A 23,409-nucleotide genomic window follows, 5' to 3' on the forward strand; every position below is an offset into this window, starting at 1 on the left:
TTATTCAAACTACGTCATTTCGGTCCTTACGTCATTCACTCATCCATGGTTGAAGGTGGTCAGGTGAGGCTTTTCGCATGGTGATTCTAGTCACACATGCACAGCTATGTAAAATTTTAAAAAGCTATCATTTGTTTGTCATTATAAATGCTTGCAGTACATCGGAGATGCACTGTAACCATTAAATCGGTCAGGCCTACTGAGTAGCGTTATTGATCCCAGAATAGAAAATAAAGCCAATACACATATTTTAATTACGCCCTATGAGCTGACTTCACTTCAAATTGCACTGCCATGTGACAATAGTGTGCACATAGCTGCTTATAGTGATTCCAGAGCAGGATCATGTACCATTGAGATGATATCTTCGGTGCATTTGTTCCCCGTACGTACAACAAGGACCAAGTACACCGAAGGCGTCGAGACGATCCGACTCCGAGATAAATCAGGCCAAACATTTCAATAGGTCCTATGTGCATTTGAGAGGCTCTCTTTGTTTATTTTCTCTTTCAAGTACAGTATTGTTCCGATTTTATCACGCCCCTTTTCAGAAATGCTTTTGGATATTCTACAAAATCTATACGCATATTTTATATTTTCAACGTTGCAAAACGCGCCTTCAACATTCATCTTAAAGAAAAGGGGAAGCACTTGTTCTCGAATGTAACAGCAAATGAATGAAAAATAATGGACTGACGCGCGGAGGCCGTGATAAAATCAGAACATTACTGTATTGCAATGTAATGGTACACTTTTCAACTATTTTTGCAGTACAAATCAAAAGACGATTGTTTTGACCATCGTTCAATGCAAGGAGACAATCATAATACAAATAAACAGCTGAGATATTAACGAAAGAGAGGGAAACCAAAGAGAGCCTCTCTTCTGCAGATTGGACTTTTAGACATGTTTGGCCTGAAATGTGCACTTTTATCACGTGATCTGATAATGATTTATCCCACGATGAAACGTGCATCACATTATTTGATTGCATATGATAGTCAAAATTCGTACTACACGACAGGCCCAAATTAAGGATTGTGCGGGCCCGAAGCCGGAGCGGATGTGGAGGCACAAATGCAATGAGCAAATAACACATTCTACGCATTACGTTTTGCGCGAAAATCAAACTTTTGCTTCCAAAAATGGTTATGCCATTAAATACAGTAATATCTCAAGCGATCATATTTGATTGGAAGTTTCATTTTATGCGTTGTAAATGAAAATAGGAAATTTTTATTTCAAGAAATATCAAGAAACAGAGCATAACGAGACACCATCGCAAAAAATGACAAATTTTGACATAACGCAAAGAAATTAACTACTTTCTCGAAACATTTTCAAAGGTTTAAGCACTATTCGAATAATATAAGTTATTATCTTCATTTCCGTACAAAAAAAATGAAAATCGACAGCTGAAGCACTGAAATACCATTCAACGAAGTTTAAGGCTTTACGGGGCGTCATCAGAATCATTAAGCATTGCTCTCAAATTCCGAAGAAGAAAATCTCGAGTTCTACTGCATGAAATAGGCAATTTGATCGTTTGTATGCATGCTAGTGTGGGTCATCGAAACCGTTTTCTCAGATCAAAGCTTTTTTGGTTCCGTTTCGGGTCCTGAGTATCTGTGCAAAATTTGAGCACAATCGGTTGAGTCTACACTTTGCGCATTGCAATTGAAATTTGTATTGGATTTTGTATGGGAAAACATACTTTTTTGCATTTTAGCCATAAGTTGAAAAAGTTTGTCTGAAACTTTTTAACCGATACTGTAAAATGATAGCCTAGGATGCTCTGAAAAACTTTGTTGAAGACCGCGAAGCGATCCAATGCTTGTGAAAATAGTTATAACCAACAAACCGCATGCATGTGTTTATGTTTTAACATGTAAAGGAATAACAATAGCAACAAAATCATGCAGTTTTACCAAACAATGCCAACGCTATAACTTTTTTCATAAGCATCAGATCACTTCGCGGTCTTCGACAAAGTTTTTCAGGACACCCTAGGCTATGTTTTCACGTTAGGGGAGACTGAGGAGACTTGATCCCTGGGGAGACTTGTTCCCCCCATATTTTCTCGGAATCAAAAACATTTTTCTTCTAGCATAATTTTTCCAAAACTACTCCTGGACAAACGACTATGTTTTGGCTACAAGTGATTTCGATTGTACATTGCATTATTTTTTAACGGCTGATGGTTTGTTTTCAGTCCTTCAGAAATCTTTTAGGCGATTCCGAAAAATCTCAATAATATTGTGAAAATTGTACCAAGTCGTGTCAAAATTTCACAGCACATAGTTTAAATAAAATACTTTCAAACTTATTTATCCAAATAAGGCTGTTGTTAACATATTTTAATTAATTCGGCTTAGTATACACAACAGTGACATGGGGAGACTTGATCCCTCGAGGATTACACACACATTATACATGTGAAAAATAAAATTCTATTCGGAAGCCTCTATTTACTTGGAATTTTAGTCTATTCAACGATAAAATGTGTCAGATAATTATAACTTTAGTACAAACCAAGAAAAGGGGGATCAAGTCTCCCCATTATGAAAATACGGCACATCCTTAAAAAATTAAGGAAATCTCACAATTTCAAACTCTCCATGTTCATCGAAAATACAATAAAACTCGAAAAGAAAATGAAATGGAAGACTCTGGAATTATTTTCCCTTTAAATAAACCATGTGCTCAAAGGGGGATCAAATGTCACCCATGTTTGAAAAATACATCATAAGACATGCCTCCATCAAAACACAGTTTTGAAAACTTTAACAATAATTTAAAGGCCTTCTGGTGTGTATTAACTTGCAATAGATGTTTACCTGCCATTTTGAACGGAAATCGGATCTACTTTTTGTTTATTCTTAAAGTTTCAGATAAATTAAGAAAAAGGGATCAAGTGTCCCCAGTCTCCCCTATCGGTTACACGGTTTTAGAAAAAATGGAGCTTGTTATGAGAGAAATGCAAAAAAGGTTTTTTTTCCATGTAAAACCCCATACAAACTTCAAACGCGATGCGCAAAACGTAGACATCGTGCCCAAATTTTGCACACTTATTTGGGTCCTAAAATGGGATCAAAAAAGCTTTGATCTGATGGGATACCATTGAATTTTTCATTTTTCCATATAAACGATGACCCACTCTAATACTTACATCGACGATATGTGCCTCTTGTTTGACATAAATACCCCACCTTAAGCCGTTAGTACACAGGGTCAATTATCAATTCTCACACATCTTGTTTGACTCGGTCGAATTTCCATTAGTGTCAAACTGATGTTGCTTCTTCAGTTCTTTCATTGTCAAGTACATAGGGTCATACTTTAGGCCTTATTAGATGTGCACAATGAAGGCAGATGATTAGGGAAATTTATTGTAAAGCCTGGCAGACTGAAATCCGTAAGTGGTTGAGTCATATGGAATGAATACCTTTTCGACCAGGTAAGTACGCAGTGCATACATAGAAAGTCGAAAAAAAAAAACATTGAGAAGTTCTATCAAATTTGATAGCGTCGCGTTCAGTATGGATTATAGCGGAAAATGAAATACATTTTAAAAATTTACTTCGTCCTATGTGCCAATTCCCGTCATATCAGATGGAACATAGCCAATAACTGAAGATATTCCAACTCACCTTTGCCAATGACTCAATAGATGATGGAAACAAAAAGATGTTGACTATCAATAATCAGCCCATAAAGCACTGTAAATTTCCATCTCGTTATTCTGAAGCATCTCAATTTGAAGGCTTTCTGCTCTATCATTTTTTGGACAAATGATTTGATTTGGATTGCGAAGAATTTGACCGACTTTTCGAATAAATACCTACGGCCAAATCGTAATTTTTGACCATCCTATGTATACCATAGTGTCACGTAGAAGGTGTGCCGGGAATTGGATTCAGGTTGTGCCCAAAATAGACGTGGACTAGACGGAAACAGAATTCAAGAGACAGTTTTCAATTTCATTATTTCAAGAAAATTGATCAAATGATATGGAAGCTAATTTATGAATTAGTAATTTCATTTTCATTTTCATTTTGCAGCATTTGGTGGGGCAATGAGAGCGCAAGTCAGTCCAAAGCCGATGATAAGGAGGGGTAATGGCTGAATAGTCTTTGCTGACCACATAAACAGCGTTACCAGATCTACGGAAATTTCCGTAGATCTACGGAATTGCGCTTATTTTACGGATCTACGGATCCGTAGAATAAATCTACAGAAAACCCGGTTTTTATACGGAAACCTACGGAAAGCTACGGGAAATCTACGGATTTTCAACCTGAATCTACGGAATAAAATTTCTGAAATTCTCCCCCCCGCTCATCAATTTTCATCTACGGAAGCACTCGCGAAAAAATCTGACATCACTGCACATAAACGCCATGGGATAGGAAAAGGGTATTTTGGTGTGGGATTAGGGTGTTGGTACAGACTTGACAATATCAATGCTATTCAGATGCAAAATAATTTTAACCCTTATGTGGCCGACTGGGGAACTTTCTGGGGGAATCTTTAGGTAAAATCACTTGGCATACCTCAAAAATGGTTATTTTTAAATGCATCCTCTCAGCTAAGAAAGCAATGAAAAAGTGGGTACTTTTACGGGAGAGTGTGTCCATTTCCACCAATCTCGTTGACTGATTGCGAACAGGATGAAGGCTTCTTGAAAACCGTGCTGGCGTTCCGTTAAAGCGGAGGTGATGAATCACTCATGTAAATGCATTGTGCCAACTTATGGTGGTGGCGAAAGCTTACTGCAAATGGGAAATTAAACCATCAATCGAGAGAGCGTGATACACATCGTAGAGGTAGAGGTTTTTAGAACCGTCATAAAACCTTATAATGATGGTTCTTAGAACCTCTTCTGATCTATTCAACCAAAAAAATTTTACTTGGGCTGGAGCGTCTTCCACCCTGTTCATTTGAAAATTGTTTCGGCAAACACAACACAGCAGGCCTGGCCACTTTGACGCGTAATGTCATATTTAGAATATGTCACAAGCATCTATATTGTCAAGAAAAATAATTGGGCGTAATCTAACCTAATTATTTTCCAGGATGCTTTCTCGTATTGGTTGCGTTTGTATTAGATACGATTAGATAATATTAGACTAGAATTCTCGAAGAAATCTTATCAAAAGATGCTAGGCAGGTGAAACAGGGATACCTGGGTGAATCCTAAAAGAAATTCATGGGGCTATTTAAACAAGCATTTCCCGAAGAATCCTAGCAGAAATAACTGGAAGAATATCAATATGAACTTAGCATTAGCATTAAGCGAGTCGCATAAATTCGTAGGTGGTACAGCTCCAGCGGTCTCCTTCCCTTCGGATACCTAAACGCAAAGATTAGGGACTAATTTCTGACTCTTCCACAAGATTGACGCTATCCTCCAATGGTCGAGAGATATCCTAGACACATCCTCATAACTGTTGGTTGCGGGATGGGAAAGGACCAATAAGAGTATAATAGAGGTGGGGAAGAAGATACTTCGTGTGCGAGAGATCCGCGTCTGGTGCAAAACATGTCACTACTACAAGTAAAGCGAGCTCCCATAAGAACGTGTGTCAAATAGTGACGTCACTATTTGTGTTTTTATTTGTTTTTTTTCTTTCCATACAATACATAGCCATCTCTTCTTCTTCCCCTCCTGTAATATACTCTCATTGGGAAAGGACAGTTAGTTGGAAACGTAAGACAGATGTAGGATGCTCTACGACCTCTTAGGCCTAGCCTAGGTGTCAAGGGACTATAAGTGTTGCTAATAGACAGATTGCCTTAAGGCTGCTTAACTGCAGATTTTAGCCCGATATACGGCAGATTAAATGCTTATTCCTCAGACAATCTAAAATGGAAACGAAAATACGTTCAGAATTCCACACTTCTTCTCAGCTGCCACTTCTATTTTTCTTCCATTTCTCTTGTTTTTCCTCTGCGCTTCAAAATAAGGTAATTTATGTAATTACGGATGTGCTCAATAGTATTTATTTGCCCCAAAAGTCGCAGCTGTAAAATTTTCAGTAGCAGTTCAGTTGCTAATTTAGGACAGTTTAAAATTGAACTGCTATGATAGAGCAATAAGCAGATGGAATGTAGATATAATGTTGAAATACGGCTTGTTTAAATGCCTGGGTAGTGGGAAATGAAATATGTTTTACGAATAGTTCATAATGCAGTCCGATGAGACAACAAAAACTAGAAATTCATCCATAACAGCAGAAAGCATTTTACTGCTCAATTATTAGTACTATAATTATAATAGAGTTGTAAAACTTTTCAACAAAAAAGCCGGAAACTTTCACGCAGGTATGCCAAAAGAAATGGGATTACACAATTAGTACTTGCTAGAAGTAAGTCACAATGACTTCTGCGCAACCAAAACCTGCGCTGACGTGACGCTTCTGCGACAAGTGTATTGCTTGGGAAGAATCTTATTACCCGCCCAGGCAACCACTAAGCAAATACATAAACCGTATAGCATCGTATTTAGCTTTAGAACTGCTTGCTGTCCTACACCCAGCAGCTGAGTTTTAAATGCTGTACGACGACAGAAAGAAGGCAGTCCCGATGTAGGCAGCGTGGCCTCGCCGGTAAGGTAACCTGCTAAAAATTTTGTAAAGCAAAAGTAGAACAAACTGTTGATTCAATGGCAACAAACCCGGCAACTAATTAAGAACAACGATTGGATAGTCGGATCTTGGAACGAAATAACTTCGAATGATGTTCGAATGATGTTCGCATGTGTTGTGCTCTTGGCTCGTGACGACTAGGCTATCTAGGAGATTCACTAGCCCAAAGCTAGAGAACGCGAATTCCGAGCGGTGGATGCCATCGCGAGCAGTCTATTCAGGTACCACATCTATTACAGCGGCGGCGATAAGACAAAACATGGAGTTGGCTTCATAGTGATCGGGAAGCAGAGTCGATGAAAGCCGATAAGCAAACGGAATCTATAAAGGAATGAGTGGCGAATTCTTCAACTGCAGCATAGTGAGCATTAAGGATGAGTTCTTTGAGAGACTTGATAGGGCCTATGAACAGTGCCCAAAACAATCATCGGAGATGGAAAGAGAAAGTTTTTTTTTTAACCTGTCATTGAAAGGAGAGGAGAAGGCTTCATTCTGCTACCAACGATCTACGTCTGTACACCCACCATTTGCAATGAACGGGAAGCAAATTTATTGACAGACAAAACAATGGTGGCAGTCAAGTGGATGGAGCACTTCGATGATTTGTTGAATGGTAGAAATGAAGGTGCACCCAGGAACAGGAATAACATAGTTGTTGACGGTCAAGCAGTGGAACGACGAATACTGGATGATACCCTTAAGGAGCTGAAGAACTGAAAGGCCGCTGAGAAGGACAGCGAGGGCCGATCAACGATGGAGCAAATGTTTAACCTACGGATGATCCCGCCCATATTTCAGGGGTATAACTTGCATATTCAGCATTTGTTTATTGATTTTAAAGCAGCGTATGATTCAGTTAAAAGAAATGGCAGATTATATCAGATCATGGTCTTCCGGTGAAACTGATTAAGCTGATACGCGACTTTGATCTCATCGGCATCGATAGTAGTGCAGTTTATGCTCTTCTGAAGATGGAAACAGCAAGGATGGGCTTGAGAACTAGTTGAAGAATTTGTTTATCTGTCTGAGTTTTTGAGCGCAAAGTGCTGCGGACAATATTCAGTGGGAAATTAGGATGGGAAAACTGAATCAATTTTGAGAGTGAATTTCTTCTGATTCACTCTCAAGAAAGAGTCGACTCTTCGATCGATTCAGTGATTCATTTCTGAAAATTGACTAAAATGTCGGTTTTCGATGTTAGCCGACTTTTTCTTGACCAGTTTTCTAAAACAATACGCTCGCACGGTATGCACATCGACTCAAATGTCTTAGCTTGACGTAATAATACACGAACTTTCGTTCTAACGAATCGTGGTCAGCCATGGTACACTTTAGCAGTCCAGCTGTAAGTTAACAGGGACCCACCAAACGTGTTGATCGAATTCACATTGTTACATTGTTGCTTAAAATCAATAAAAATAATATTTTGGGTTTCAACATTTGACAGCTGGGCAACAGCTTGACAGCTCCACTCAATGCAAAATATGACGAGCGGTGATTAATCAAATCACTTCCATACATACTTCAAATTGATTTTAAATAAGTTCCCGGACCTGGGCATCGTTTGATTGTAAAACCTTTGGGTGCGAAATCTGTATTTTTCATGTGTTTCCATTTTAACATTTTATAAAAATGTGACAAAAACATCACTTATTCTATATGAGCCATAATTTGTTATTGAGAAGTTTGTAAATGATTATTGATACTTAAACTTTTCATAGACTGAGTTAACTATCTGTATTCAGTTCCGACTTTATGCACACACTACATTTCTCCCTCCCAAATACTTCCCGCCAAATGATTGAAACCTCCCATAAAGATAAAAAACAAATCGCACTCACCTGCATGCTGCCACTGCTGGTATGCGACGGCGGTAGGATTTGTACAACGTTCGCGGACGAGGTGAGATTTTCGCCGACGTTGGGCCCACTCGAGTTGTTGAGCCGTGACGCCGATCCCGCCGCCGAACTACTACTGCTGTGCTGTGGGTGCTGCTGCTGATGATGATCGGACGAACCACCGCCGCCGGGCGCCCCCAGCGGGTCCATCGAGGAGGATCCATTCTCCTCGACCATGTTGTCCATGGCCTCCTGCTTCAGCTGCCAAAGCCCGCCGCCTCCTCGCGAGTTGCCCGCCAGTTTTGCCAGTGTTGTGGTAATTTTGGTCGTTGTTCGGTCAGTGTGCCCAGAGGAGGGGACGGCGGGAGGGCGGACGAGCTTAGGGGGTGCTGGGTGCGGGGAAACCCTTATGAAGGTGTGCCCCACAAAATTCGGCCGAATGGGGTTTTCGAATGGGAAAGATGCTTCCTGTCGGAAGCAACTACTACGGTACGGGAGCAAGGGTTGCCAGCAATTCACTCACTCACTCACTCAGTCCTACGGGTCGTGACAGCCCTGGACGCGGAAATTGGTTTTGGAAGGCCCACTATTGGTCGCGCGTTTTTGTCTGTGGAAGAGACAAGAGAGGCAAACATTATTGTAGACAGGGTTATTATTAAAAATTGTAATGAAATCAAAGTAGACGGTTCTTTCCGTGTAGCCGGTGACCAGTCTAGTCAAGATGCTAGATGGCTGGCTAGGGGATGTAAATAATGTTATCTGGCAAGGTAATTCTATATGAGCTCGATAAGAAAGCAGCAAGCAGGGGTTTTCTACGGTCGATTGATAAGAGGTTGGCGCGAAAAAAAAAAATGATTGCAGGAACTGCTGCAGGCGGGGTTAATCGTTCATTCGGACAGTTGATGACTCGCAGTGATGAAACTTGACAGGAACTGGCATACTGACACGTGAATATCAATATCAGCACTGTTGTCGTTTAGTAAACAGTATTGCAGAACTAATAACAAAATGTATTTCATAGAATGGTGTGTTTAAATCTAAATATAACACAAAATAATGTCGAATTCGTTTTTGAACCTGGGTTGGAACTGGATCGACGGAAAATGTGTAAACAAACAAACGTCAAACAAATTTCAACACAACCGAACCTGAGTCGGGTTGATGTTGCAACTGTGATCTGATCCAGTTCCAACCCAGGTTGGAACTGAATCAAAAACGAAAACGACATAAGTTTCTATGATTTCTCCAGGTTTTACAAAGAACTTGATTTGTTTTTTTATTGGTAAATAAACCATTACCAGTGCACAAGCGTTTTTTTTTGTTCAATGATTTTCTTTTTTGTAGTTATAGAAAGTCTGATTGCTTAGATTCCTTGGAAACAGGATTAAGGTTTTAACGAAGACCACTTTATCAAGAAGACTTCCTGCACTGCTGGTAATCGGTAGTCACTGTTTGCAACGCTGCTCACGGATCATGCTGGAACTTTAATTTTCATACTACCACTAACACTCTGTAAAACTTTTATATAAAAGTGCCACCTTAATGGCTAGTTTCCACCTGGTAAGTACTGTGTAAAAAGATAGGACAAGTAATGGTCAAGTAAAACTTTTGCAATCAAAATTACTTAAGCGTTCGCAGTTGATAAGTAATTCGCAGCCAGAAAGATTTGCCAACAGATGGCATTGTCATGCGATGCTGTCAGTCATGTTGTTAATTTTCCGTACGGAATAATATGTCGATGTATTATTCCGTGAGTAAAAGTGACATTCTCTTTCTTTTTTGTTTCTTCTTTCGCACCAAAGACATCAGTGTGCATTAAAAGCTATTAGTACACAGGGTCAAATATTTGACAAGGAAAGAATTCAAGAAACAACATCAGTTTTAAGCGAGAAACGCAATGGGGCCTGCCGAGCGGCCTGCAACGGAATGCGGAAGCACTGCAGTATGTACTTTAAAAAAATCCGCAAGTATGCCGCTGCGGCAAAACACAATGAGCGCGGATTAACTGCGGTTAATTTTAAAACAGTTTCAGTTCGGTGAATATGTTTGTTTACTGGAATAAGGGAATTATGTGAGAATCTGCAGCATTGCTCTTGATCTGTCTTGCTCTATCGAAAGAAATCTGAGGTTTCCTTGTTATCGAAAATTCCTAAAAGAGTTCTTTCAGGAGTTCCCCGATGATTCCTCTAGAATGTCCCCCAGGAGTTCACGGGAAGTCATCCAGAAGTTCTCCTCAAGTTCTGCCTTCAGGAGATCATCAGGAATTCCTCTGGAGTTTCCCGGATATTCCCGTAGGAGTTTCCCGGGAATTCTTCAAGGAGTGCTCCAGAAATTCCTCCAGGGATTCCCCAGGAAATCATCCAGAAATTCTCAGGTGCTTCTTCCAGGAAATCCCCGATAAAACTTCCGGGAGTTCCCCGGGTATATCTCCAGAAGTTCCCAGTTAGTTCCTTCAGGAGTTTGCCGCGAGTATATCCAGGAATTCCCCGTAGATTATTGTAGAAATTCTGCAGAAATTCTTGTGGGATTCCTCAATGAGTTTCCAAGAAATTCCTCCAGGAGTTTTCCAGGAACTCATCTAAAATTACCTCTGAAATTCCCGTGCAATTCTTCCAGAATTCCTGCAGGATTTCCCCAGAGGGTTTCCTGAAGGAATTTCCCGAAGGAATCCCCGAAGGAATTTCTGGAGCAATCACCAGAGGACCTTCTGGAGCAAATCTCCAGAAATTTCTTCTGAGATTTCCCCAAAAATTTCTCCGGAGATTCCTCCAAAAATTTCTCCGGAGATTCCTCCAGGAATTCCTCCGGAGATTCCTGCAATAATTCTTCCGGAGATTCCTTCAGGGATTCCTTCGGAGATTTCTCCAGGAATTCGTCCGGAGATTTCTCAAGGAATTCCTCAGGAGATTTCTCAAGGAATTCCTCAGGAGATTTCTCAAGGAATTCCTCAGGAGATTTATCCGGAAATTCTTCTGGATATTTCTCCGGGAATTCCTCCGGAGATTCCTCCGGGAATTCTTCCGGAGATTCCACCGGGAATTCTTCCGGAGATTCCTTCAGGAATTGCCCCGGAGATTCCTCCGAGGAATCCTCGGAGGAATTCCTGGAAGAATCCTCAGAAGAATTCCTGGAGGAATACTCGGAGGAATTTCTGGAGGAATTCCTGAAAGAATCTCCGGAAGAATTCCAGGAGAAATTTCTGTAGGAATCACCGAAGAAACCTTCGGAGGAATTCCTGGAAGAATATCCGGAGGAATTCCTGGAGGAATTTTTGGAGGCATTTCTGGAGAAATCTCCGGATGATTTTCCCTGAGGAATTTCCGAAAAAAATACTTAGGAATCTCCGGAGGAATTTCTGGAGGAATTATTGGAGAAATCTCAGGAGGAATTTCTGGAGAAATCTTCTTCTTCTTCTTCTTCTTCTTCTTTATGGCTCTACGTCACCACTTAGACTTGGCCTGCCTCGCTTCAACTTAGTGTTCTTTTAGCACTTCCACAGTTATTAATTGAAGGGCTTTCTTTGCCTGCCATTGCATGAATTTGTATATTGTGAGGCAAGTACAATGATATGATACACATGCCCAGGGAGTCGGGAAAATTTTCTCAACTGGAACGGGAATCGAACCCGCCGTCTCCGGATTGGCGGTTCATAGCTTTATCCACTAGGCTAACTGGAGAAATCTCCGGAGGAATTCCTGGAGGAATACCTGGAGGAATCTCCGGAGGAATTTGTGGAGGAATCTTTGAAGGAATCTCCCTGATGCCACTCCTGGTGTAATCTTAAAAGAAAATCCTGGAGAAAAACCAGAAGAAGCTATAAGAGGAATCCATAAAGTTACTTCTAGATGAGACTTAGAAGGAGCTTCTGGAGAAATCCTGGAAGAAGTTGCTGGAGCAAGGATTTCCCAGATTAATCTGATAAACAATTCCTGGAGAAATCCCAAAAGGAATTCTTCGAGGATTCATATAAGAAACGCCTAGAGAAAACCTGGAGGGATCCCAAATAGTTCTATTTTAGAAAAAAAAAACTCTTGGAGAAATCTAAGAATGTATTCCTGTAGATATCCTAGAAGGAACTCTTGGAATGATCCCGGAAGAAATTCCTGCGGGAATCTCCGAATAAATATCAGAGTGAACCCCGGAAAAAAAATACTAGAGAAATCCCGGTTGAAATTATTGGAGGATGGTTAAAAAACTCCTGGTAGAATCTTAGAAAACACCTCTGGAGAAAATCCTGAAGTAACTCCTAGAAGTTCCCATGCCATTAAATCTTAAAAAAACATAGTTCCTTCATGGAGGGTTTTTATAGAAATGCCAACGAAAATCTCAGAGACATTTTATGAGAATCCCCGGCGAACTCCTGGTGGATGTTCCGGTGGAACACATGGAAGAATTTCAAGAGGATTTTCAGCGAAATCCCAGAGAAAAACTGTCGTACGGAATGCCAGAAGATTCATCACAAAGAATCCTTCGTGGATCTTCATAAAATTTCCCGTAAAGCTTTGTCCCAGTATTTCTTCAAGAACTCCATGAAGTAACCGCCAGAGCCCCAGCATAATTCCTTCCGCCGTAGTCCGAACCCCTAAATTGCTGAATTTATAATTAGTGTCTATCCATAGTTCTCGCTGTAATACCATTGAAAGTTCCCCCAGAGTCCCAGCGCAATGGTTTCATCATTATTTTCCGTGGAAAGCTTCACAACTTCGTTGGAATCTTACTATCTAGATTTTCCCCAGAAGCCCACCCAACAGTTATAAATTGAAAAAGTACATTTCAATTTCAAGGAAACGAACGAAAGTCCCAATCGTAAACAACCTGCCTTTTTCTTCACATTCTTCTTACAGCATCGTTTCGTTAAAATGCTGTCAGTTAAACAAATGTCTAAATTACTTACGGAAAAAGGTGAAATTTTACTTGAGCGCTCTACTTGGCAACAGGAAACTTAGCTTAACTCAATAGGCGGCGGTGCCGTCGGTGACGCTTGTCGTTAGTATGGCAGAGTTCCATGTCTTCTTGATAAAGAAGTCTTAGATTTTAGCAAATATTTTATTGGAACACCGATAGTATTGAGCTTGGCCTTGATTGACCGTCCGTGGATGCTACTCCAGTATCACCAGACCAGCTACATTCACACAAGGAACCAATGAGATATCTGCCGGGGATTATGCAGGTATCTTTCAGTGTGTGAGTGTCGGTGATCTTCTATTTTATGGCTAGTTTCCACTTGATAAGTACTGTCTAAAAGGATAGGACAAGTAATGGTCAAATTAACGTGGCAGTAAGAGCTGGTTCTTTCTGGAATACCTCAGAGATTCTTCCAGGAGTTTATTTAGGATTTGTTAAGAACTTCCATCTGGGGTTCTTCCAGGAGTTCTCTCTAGGATTACTCCTGTAACTCCATACGGGATTCCTTCTGAAATTTCTTCCTGCAATTCTCTAGAAATTCCTTCCGAGATTCCTTCAGAAGTTTCCTATGAAATTATTCAGGGATTCCTTCACGAGTTTCTTTTAAGATTTCTCCAGTACCTTTTGGAATTGTCTTCAGATTTTTCTCTAGGAAGAAACTATTGGAAGAATCTCAGAAATTGCTCGTGTAGAAATACCCTACAAAACTGCTGGAGATAGTTCTTGGAGGAACCCCGGAAGGATATCCTGGATGAATTATTGGACAAATCTTAGAAGGAGCTCCTGGAAGAACCTTGACTTGTTCTCCAGCAGTCTGCAAAATTTCCAGAAGATACCGAGGGTGAAATGCCATTCCTGGTGTAATCTTAGAAGAATCATGGAGAAATCCAAGTATCCAACCATATTTTTTACTGTAATACCATCAGCATTACCCTTGAAACGCATAACAACTCCGTTGGAATCTCATTATCTGGATTTTCCCCAAAAGCCCAACCAAAAGTTATAAAATTGAATCATTTTCCCCACGCGCACTCGAAAAAGTACATTTCAATAGGCTCATAAGGCCTATCTAGATTCTTGTTTTAAACCACTAAATACAAGAGTACATATTTATTAATTTTTTGATGTTTTTATTGGTCGTAGTTGAAAATATATAATTTTTAAATCTTTTGTCCTGCCCCTAGCATATAACACATATTTTGAGTGATTTTTTTCACCGTGTGTGTCAGATAGGAACATTTTTGAAACCCCAGTGCGAAAAATATCGATTTCCATCACGTCAAGGTCGACCTTAAATGTCAAATTAGAACTATTTATCATTTAAGATAGGGGAAATTGTGTATTTTCGTCAGTTTCGTTCTCTTCGTCATGGGGGTATCTTTGAAAGCTGTTGAATCTAGAGTTGGCATCAAATCCTTCCCAACCAAGCTGAATTATACTACCAAATTTCAGGAAATTTGGCCGACAAAAACCCCCCATGATGAAGAGAACAAACCTGCCGATAATACCCATCGTCACCCTATTTTGAATTTTCTTATTATTTCTTCGAGATCGAGTAAAGTACAATTCCGATTTAAATACCGTACTTGATCGTATTATTCAATAAAAGCTAGATGTCGTCTTTAATTTTAGGACCCTATTTCAAACACACTTCCAGAGGAAACGAACGAAAAGTCCAAATCGTAAACAACGAGGCCACGAAACGTAAAGGAATTAGTACAATAATTTACCTAGCAACCGCCGTATGCAGTGCCCTGTTCTCCACATCCTTCTTGCAGCATCGTTTTGTTAAAATGTTGTCAGTTAAACAAATGTCAAAATTACTTACGGAAAAAGGAGGAATTTTACTTGAGCGCTCTACTTGGAAACAGGAAACTTACCTTTAGGCTATAATGGCGCCTGTCACGTCAGGTTGCAGAGGTCAATGTTAGGAACGGGAAGGAAGTGATGATGGTGGGATATGTTGGCAGAGGGTTCACACATTGGTGCGTGGATGCCAGGCGTAAGGTGATTGATTTGTTTGTTTGTTATTCTGAACATGTGCAGCACAGTTCACATATGATAGCATAGCTCGTAGGCGTTACCTGATGGATACTGTGCAGTTAGGTTGGAAGGAAGGCAGACGGACTCTTTTTTTTTCAATCCGTTCCTGGTTCTAGCGATTGCTATGAACAAACATATGGATGTACATGAATTGTTTATGTGAGGAGGGAGGAAGTACATAGAAAGTAGGAGGAAAGGGACGGTCCAAGGATTGAACTCAGGACCTTCTGCATACGAATCAGAAGCGGTAGCCACTAGCCCGTCTTTTATTGGAACTCCGTTAGTATTATTTCCAAAAGTTATCCCGGACGAAGGAATAACAGAAAATTCCATAAATATTTTGGAATTCTAAATTGTAATCGAAAATAGCCTGCCTAAGTAATCATTAACACCATATTTCACCTTTTTTGGGCTTATAGAGCTATTCGTCGGACAGTATAGAGCGTGGCAAGGTAGCCTCAACAGTAGTACCATGTGGTTACTTTGGTGAACCCTCTCGTTACCACGGTGAAGAACATAGCATAGCATAGCATAGCATAGCATAGCATAGCCGACCGTACACATCCTGGGGTGGCTGTCGATAGAGAAGTTTAATGCGCCAGAAAAGTTGCCTGGGACTTGACAAACCTTTCATTTAACGAACTCTCGACACCTGGCCAGGTCCTTACGATCAGCGGGGATGGGGAGGAAATGTTGATTAGATATCTACTCAGAATATGTCCAAGAACTTGGCCCACTTCATAGATATCTGGAGTTGGAAATTGGATAGGGTTTAATGGGGTGCTTTCCTTGGCGAAAAAGCGTACGAGAAATTGTCACGGTTTAATCATTTACCTGGTTACCACTGAAAAAGTAAAAATAAGCATTAATCAAGTCGCACAAATTTCGTAGGTAGTGAGGATTGCCTCCTTCCCGTCGGATACCAAAACACAAAGATTGGAGACTTCTCTCTGACTTCTCAACAAGACTGACGCAATCCTCCAACAGTCTAGAGTTGTCCTGGCCTCGTTCTTGCGACTGCTGAGGAATATGAAAGGATGGTTAGTTAGACATCTAAAGAAAGATGTAGAAAGTTCTACGACTTCTCGGGCCTAGGTGTCAAGGGGATATGGGTGTTGTTCTAGGTGTTGTTAGTGGAAGGGTACTCCAAAGGATGCGGTTGGTCAACGTTCAGGTACACCATTATTAGACTGCTCCAAAATAGTTATCTGCCCAATACGTCTTGGTTTCCTCGTCATCTTAATGGCATTTATTTGTATTACTTGATTTTTCGGTTGAGAATCTGAAATATTACATAATATTAACATTGACGCCGAATAAGCTACATATTAGTGATACGCTCACCACAGTTACATATTTTTACAATATAATTTGTATCATAAAATAAATTTACCTGGATCCTGCTGAAATAAAATGTTGATTAGCAGCAAAATTGAAACAAAAATATTACATAAACATCAAAAAAGTGCATCAAACTTTGATCTTGGAATATTTGTAAACTACTGCTTGATTACTTTACTGCCGTGAATCGCATATCAGTTCCATCTTTGCTGGATTTCCTATGCAAATGGGACAGATATGCGATTCACGGCAGTTTAGGCAGGAAAATTTCAAGATCAAAATTTGTTTTGGTAGATCTTACGCCGCAACGCACCATTCTGAGGTGATCTACCCACGTTACGGGAATCGTTACCACGGTGAAGAACATGAGCGAATAAGAGCTCACTCTGGAGGAGATAAAGCAGAAGTTGCTGGCAGAAGAGATGAAGCGGTTTGATAGTCGTGAGTCGTGACGATCCTTTATGAAGAGAAGGGAGCGGCATTCGTCGGAGAAAGGCCGTTCAGTGCGAATATCAAAAAGGCACTGAACGATGTGGAACCTGTTCGATTGTGCTAGTAGCTCCAAAGTCGAAGATGACGCGAACGTTGATGACGAGCTCAGTGAAATGCAGATCCAGAAGATTCCACACATGAGGCACTCCCTTCACAATCCAGACGAGAAGAATGCAAAGAGGCAACTATGTACGAGGCACAGCGAACGGTAGCGCGGGCTCCCAGGTAGGTTCCTGAATTGGGCACCCGTTTTAGAACCTCGACTGCTGTTCAAATATCCAACTCTACAGACCTACCCGTAAACAACCCAAGTAACAATGATAGTTGAATAACAGCTTATTCAGCTAGAATTTTTCAAATTAAGCAGTTTCTCCACTCAAATCCACAAAAAAGTTATTGAAAAGGATTGTACTGTTATCCAGATGGTGAACAGGTAAATTTTAATTAACATTGGTTGAATTTTAAGCGAAAAACTGAATTTCAGTTTTTGAAAGAAGCTGATTGTTTGCTTTCTCTGAAGCTGTAAAGATGCAGAATACGGAATAACTCTAGGTGACGAACGAAAACTAGGGGACCTGAACCGATCTTAAGCAAATAATGATGCTATTTTCGTCCTATCAAAGCTATCAAGCGGTATTTGTTTTGTATTTTTTTTTGTTAAAAGTGAGCATGCATGATAACAAAAGAAACGGCAACAATCGTCTGTTTTTGGAATAGGATGAACATAGGGGCATAGGCTGGATAAAGGTACCCGTACGCTACAGTACATGGAAGATAGAAGTAGAGTTTCTGCTTGTCGTGGAAGGCCTCTAGAGATACATTGTGCCTGGATTGAAGCACGTGTCAAACGGTCGAATGCTGCGGAGATTGCTGTTGGGGAAGACAGCGACTATGTGACGATTGGATTACTGTTAAGCAGAAGTCAATAGAGTAAAGTGGGGCAAAAGTTCGAGTGGGGCAAGAGTTTTTTTTTTGAAGTTTTTGAGCTCAATTCAAATTATTTCTTTCGGGTGTCAAGGTTGTTCGAACCCTTTTTGAAAAAGACTCTTTCACCCCAAAAATTATGAAAATTGATCAATATTTCGAAAAGTTATGACAAAATGTTGGTTTTTGATCAAAAAATTGTAACATGTGATGGCCCTTCCAACGCATGGAATGGAATTGTAATGAAATCGAATTCGATATTTTATTTTGGGGCGTAACTAGGTATATTTTGAAGATGCTTTAGCATGTATAACTTTTTGCAAAAAAGATTTGGAAATCATATTTTACACATAGTGGGGCAAAAGTTCGAATTGTGGGGCAAAAGTTCGAATTGTGGGGCAAAAGTTCGAGTCATGTGGCAACTTCAGGTATAAACCTAAAATGTTGCAAAATGTAGATATTATCTCTAAGAGTAATGGAATTAGTGAGAAAATTCGATTAAAGTTGAAAAAAAATGCTGTTTTATCTGAATTTGGCGGAAAACTACTAATTTTTGGTGTAGTAATTTTAACCCTGATTTGGGTAAAATGCAGATCAAATTTTAAAGTGTTTTCCAGTTCTAACATCAAATATTAAGTGGTTTCAGGTATTCCTATTACTAAAGTGTCAAAATAGTGTGCTACGGTTAGCGAAATTCCACAAACACTAGATTCGAACTTTTGCCCCAGTGGTGGGGCAAGAGATCGAATAAAACACACACATACAAAAAGTGTTGTAACTCAAAATTAAAGAGACATTTGGCGTAACTTTGTTCAGCTAAATTTTAGCTCATGGATGATAGAATCACCACACGGTATTTATTTATTTTTATCTGCTTCGATTTTTTGAAATAGGTTGAATTTTTAACTAGGGTCGAACTTTTGCCCCACCTTACTCTAAGGTTACATCCGAAACATTGCATCTGTCCCAAAGTTTCCAGGGAAATTCTCAAGAAACAGAATGTGAAGAAGTCCTCAACAAACTAAAAGTGCACGTCCTGAGGCCCATTCGGGATTTGAAGTACCTACGAAGGGGACGATATTGTACAGTAGTTGATGAGATGTGAAGACTTGACTTCAGATCAGCGGAATCATCAGCAAGGCACATCAGAAGGTTGAAAACTTGTCAGAAGGTTGAACACTTCAAAAGCAACTGCAGGCTATGGCTGAAAGCAAAGGGCCAAGGGCGTAGCCAGCTTTTCGGCTAGAGGGGGGCGAGCACCCTTAAACTGAAAACCACTTTGCAGTAACAAGGAGTTCAAATACTTCATCATTTAAAAAAAAATAAAAGTGAAGTATGAAATATGGGTGATTAACAGGAATGGTTCAATGGAAGAATCATATATGATTATAATCCTGAGGAATTCCTCAAGATATTGCTTCAGGAATTTCGTAACAAATGCCATCATGAATTTGAATTTATCCAGCAGTTTCTCCAGAAATTTCTTTAATATTTTTCCAGGTTATTTTAATGTAGATATTCCAGAAGAAATCACTTTCGGAAAACTTGCAGTAATTCCGTTGGGAATACTTTCAGAAATTTCTTCAATAATTCCTCCAGAAGTTTCATTACGAATTTCACCATGCATTCTTTTGAGAATTTCCCCAGTAATTCTTTACAAATATTATTCTTAATTCCACCAGAAATCCGTTTGAGAAGCTCCAGAAAATACTTTAAGAAATTCTCCGGGAATTCTTTCAAAAATTCCAATCAAACTAAGATTCCTTTCCTTGAGGAATACCCTAAGAAATTTTTGGAGAAATTTCTTCGAAAAATCCTTTAATGAATTCCTTCGGAATTACGGGAAAAAATTGTTTGAAAATTTCTAAAGGAATTCCTTCGGAAATTCCTGGAGGAATGTCTTTGGAAGTTGCTAGAGGAATGCATTCGGAAATGTTTGAAAGAATCAATTAAAAATATTTCGAAAATCCATGAGGAATTCCACCTGAAATTCCTTGACAAATTCTTCATAAATTTCATGAGGAATTCCTTCATTTCTAAAGCTCCTTGAGAAATTCCATAAGACATTCCTTCGAGAGTTCTTCTACGATTCCCTTTAGAAGATTCTTCGGGAATACCTTGAGGAATTTCTTTGAAATAGATTTAGAATATTCCTTGAGGAACTCCTTCGGAGTTTCCGTGAGGAATTCTTCCGAAAATTCCTTGAGGAATGCCTTCAAAAATTCTTGGAGGAATTCATCCGGAAATTTCTGTGAGAATTCCTTCCTAAATTCCTGAAGCAATTCTTTCGAAAATATTGAAAAAAAATCACTAAAAGTATCTTGAGATATCCCTTCTGAAATTCCATAAGGAATTTCTTTAAAATTCTTTCAAAACTTCCTTGAAAAAATATTTCGAAAATTCCTGAAGAAATGCTTTTTGTGATTTTTTATTTCCTAGAGGAACTCATTCGGAAATTCTTTGAAGAGTTCCTTTAAAAATGCCTTGATAAGGAAAATTCGGAAATTGTTAAAGGAGTTCGTTTGGATTTTTTTTTTGACATATGTCTGAAATGTCTTATGGAATACCTTCGGAAATTTTGTGAGAAATTGTTTGATAAGTTCGTTGAGGATTTTTTTTTTTTCGTTTTTTTTTATAAATCTTTACGAAATTCCTCAAGGAATTCCAGCGAAAGATCCTTGAGAAGTTTCTTCGAAATTCCTCAAGAAATTCCTTCAAAAATGTACTGCGAAACTCCTATGAAAACTTGAGAAACTTCTTCAAACATTCCTTCAGAAACACGTTTAGGGATTATGTGAGAAAATCCTAAGGAAATTTTTTGAGGACAACCGTCAACAATTTTTGGAGGAATTCATTCGGAAATTTTTGGAGGTATTTCAAAGCAAATCCATAAGAAATTTCTTTGGAAATTCCGGGAGGGATTTCTTTGGAAATTCGTAGAGGAATTCCTTCGGAAATTCAGGAGAAAATCCTTTGAAAATTCCAGGAGAAATTCCTTTGAAAATTCCTTGAGGAATTCCTACGGAAATTCCTGGACAAGCTCCTCCGGAAACTCATGGAGGAATACTTCGGGAAAATCCTAGAGGAATTCCCTCGGAAATTCTTGGAGGAATTCCTTCGAGAATTCGTGAAGGATTTCCTTCGGGAATTCCTGGAGGAATTTCTTCGGAAATTCCTGGAGTAATTCCTTCGGAAATACCTGGAGAAATTCCTTCCTGAAATTTCTGGAGGAATTCCTTCGGAAATTCATGGAGGAATTCCTTCAGAAAATCCTTGAGCGATTCCTTCGCAAAAGTCCTGGAGGAATTCCTTCTGAAATTTATGGAGGAACTCCTTCGGAAATTCGTGAAGGAATTCTTGGAGAAATTCTTTCGAAAATTCCTGGTGGAATTCCTTCGGACATTCACGAAAGAATTCCTTCGGAAATTCCGGCAGGAACTCCTTTGAAAATTCCAGGTGAAATTCCTTTGAAAATCCCTGGAGGAATTCCACCGGAAATTACTGCAGGAATTCCCTCGGAAATTCCAGGAGGAATTCCTTCGGAAATTGCTGGAAGATTTCCTTCGGAAATTCCTGAAGGAATGCCTTCGGAAATTTATGAAGGAATTCCTTCGGAAATTCCAGGAGGAATTCCTTCGCAAATTGCAGAAGGAATTTCTATGAAAATTCCTGGAGGATCTCCTTCGGAAATTCCTGGAGGATCTTCTCCGGAAATTTCTGAAGTAATTCATCCGGAAATTCATGGAGGAATTTCTCAGAAAATTCCTGAAGGAATTCCTTTGAAAATTCGTGGAGGAATTTCTTCAGAAATTCGTGAATGAATTCTTTCGGAAAATTTCTGGAGCAATTCCTTCGGAAATTCATGGAGGAGCTCCATCGGAATATGCTTTAGGATTTCCTTCGCAAAATTCATGTAAGAATTCCTTCGGAAAATTCTTTAGAAATTCCTTCGCAAAATTCCGGGAGGAATTCATTCGGAAATTCATAGAGGAATTCCTTCGGACATTCATGGAGGAATTCCTTCGGAAATTCCAGGAGGACATCCTTTAAAAATTCCAAGAGGAATTCCTTTGAAAATTCCTAGAAGAATATCTTCGGAAATTCGTAGAGGAATCCCGTCGTAAAATTTCTGGAGGAATTCCTTCGGAAATTCATGGAGGGATTTCTTCGGACATTCATGAAGGAATTCCTTCGGAAATTTCAGGAGGAAATCCTTTGAAAATTCCAAGAGGAATTCCCTTGAAAATTCCTGGAAGAATTCCTTTGGAAATTCCTGGAGGAATTCCTCCTGAAATTCCTAGATGAATTCCTCCAGAAATTTGTGGAGGAATTTTTCCGAAATTTCCTGGAGGAATTTCTCCGGATGTTCCTGGAGGATTTCCCTCCGAAATTCCTGGAGGAATTGCCACGGAAATTCCTGGAGGAATTCTCTCGGAAATTCATGGAGGAATTCATTAGGAAAATCCTGAAGGAATTTCTTTCGCAAAATTCCTGGTGGAATTACATCGGAAATTCATGGAGAAATTCCTTTGGAAATTTCCAAAGGAATTTCTCCAGGAATTTCCGACAGAATTTCTCCTGGAATTTCTGAAGGAATTCTTCCTGGAATTTCCAAAAAAATCCTTCAGGAATTTCCAAAAGAGTTTCTCCAGGAATTTCCGAAGGAATTTCCAAAGGAATTCCTCCAGGAATTTCCAATGGAATTCCTCCGGGAATTTTAAAGAAATTTCTCCAAGAATCTCTGAAGCAATCCCTCCAGGAATTTCCGAAATAATTGCTCCACGAATTTCAGAAGAAATGCATCCAAGAGATTCCGGAGGGATTTCTCCAGGAATTTCCGAAGAAATTCCGAAAGAATTCCTGCAGGAATTTCCATGAATCTTCAAACAAATTCGTCCAGCAATTTCCGAAGGAATTCCTCCCGGAATTTCCGAAAGAATTCCTCCAGGATTTTTTGAAGGAATTCCTAACGGAATTTGTAAAGAAATTCCTCCAAGAATTTTCGAGGGAATTCCTCTTGGAATTTCCAAAAATAAAATCGAAAAAGACTTTCCGAAAAAAATTCTCCAGGAATTTCCGAAGGAATACCTCCAGGAATTTCCGAAGGAATTCTTCCAGTAATTTCCGAAGAAATTATTCCAGCAATTTCCGAAGCAATTTCTCCTGCAATTTCCAAAGGAATTCGTCCAGTAGTTTCCGAAGGAATTCCTCCAGGAATC

At 39.5% G+C, this 23,409-nt stretch overlaps 1 protein-coding gene across 10 annotated transcripts in view; it reads right to left on the minus strand.

Annotated features, from left to right (window-relative positions):
* LOC109431112 (cyclic AMP response element-binding protein B) overlaps nucleotides 1–23,409 on the minus strand; it is a 91,006-nt gene that overhangs the window by 28,022 nt on the left and 39,575 nt on the right. For all 10 annotated transcript variants that reach the window (XM_062843987.1, XM_062844010.1, XM_062844012.1 and 7 more), the window contains exon 2: nucleotides 8,489–9,092. In XM_062843987.1, coding sequence (XP_062699971.1) covers nucleotides 8,489–8,731 — 243 coding nt within the window. In that variant the 5' untranslated portion in view covers nucleotides 8,732–9,092. The remainder of the gene's footprint in view (nucleotides 1–8,488; nucleotides 9,093–23,409) is intronic.

Source organism: Aedes albopictus, chromosome 1 (genome assembly GCF_035046485.1).
Source record: "Aedes albopictus strain Foshan chromosome 1, AalbF5, whole genome shotgun sequence".
Lineage (NCBI taxonomy): Eukaryota > Metazoa > Arthropoda > Insecta > Diptera > Culicidae > Aedes > Aedes albopictus.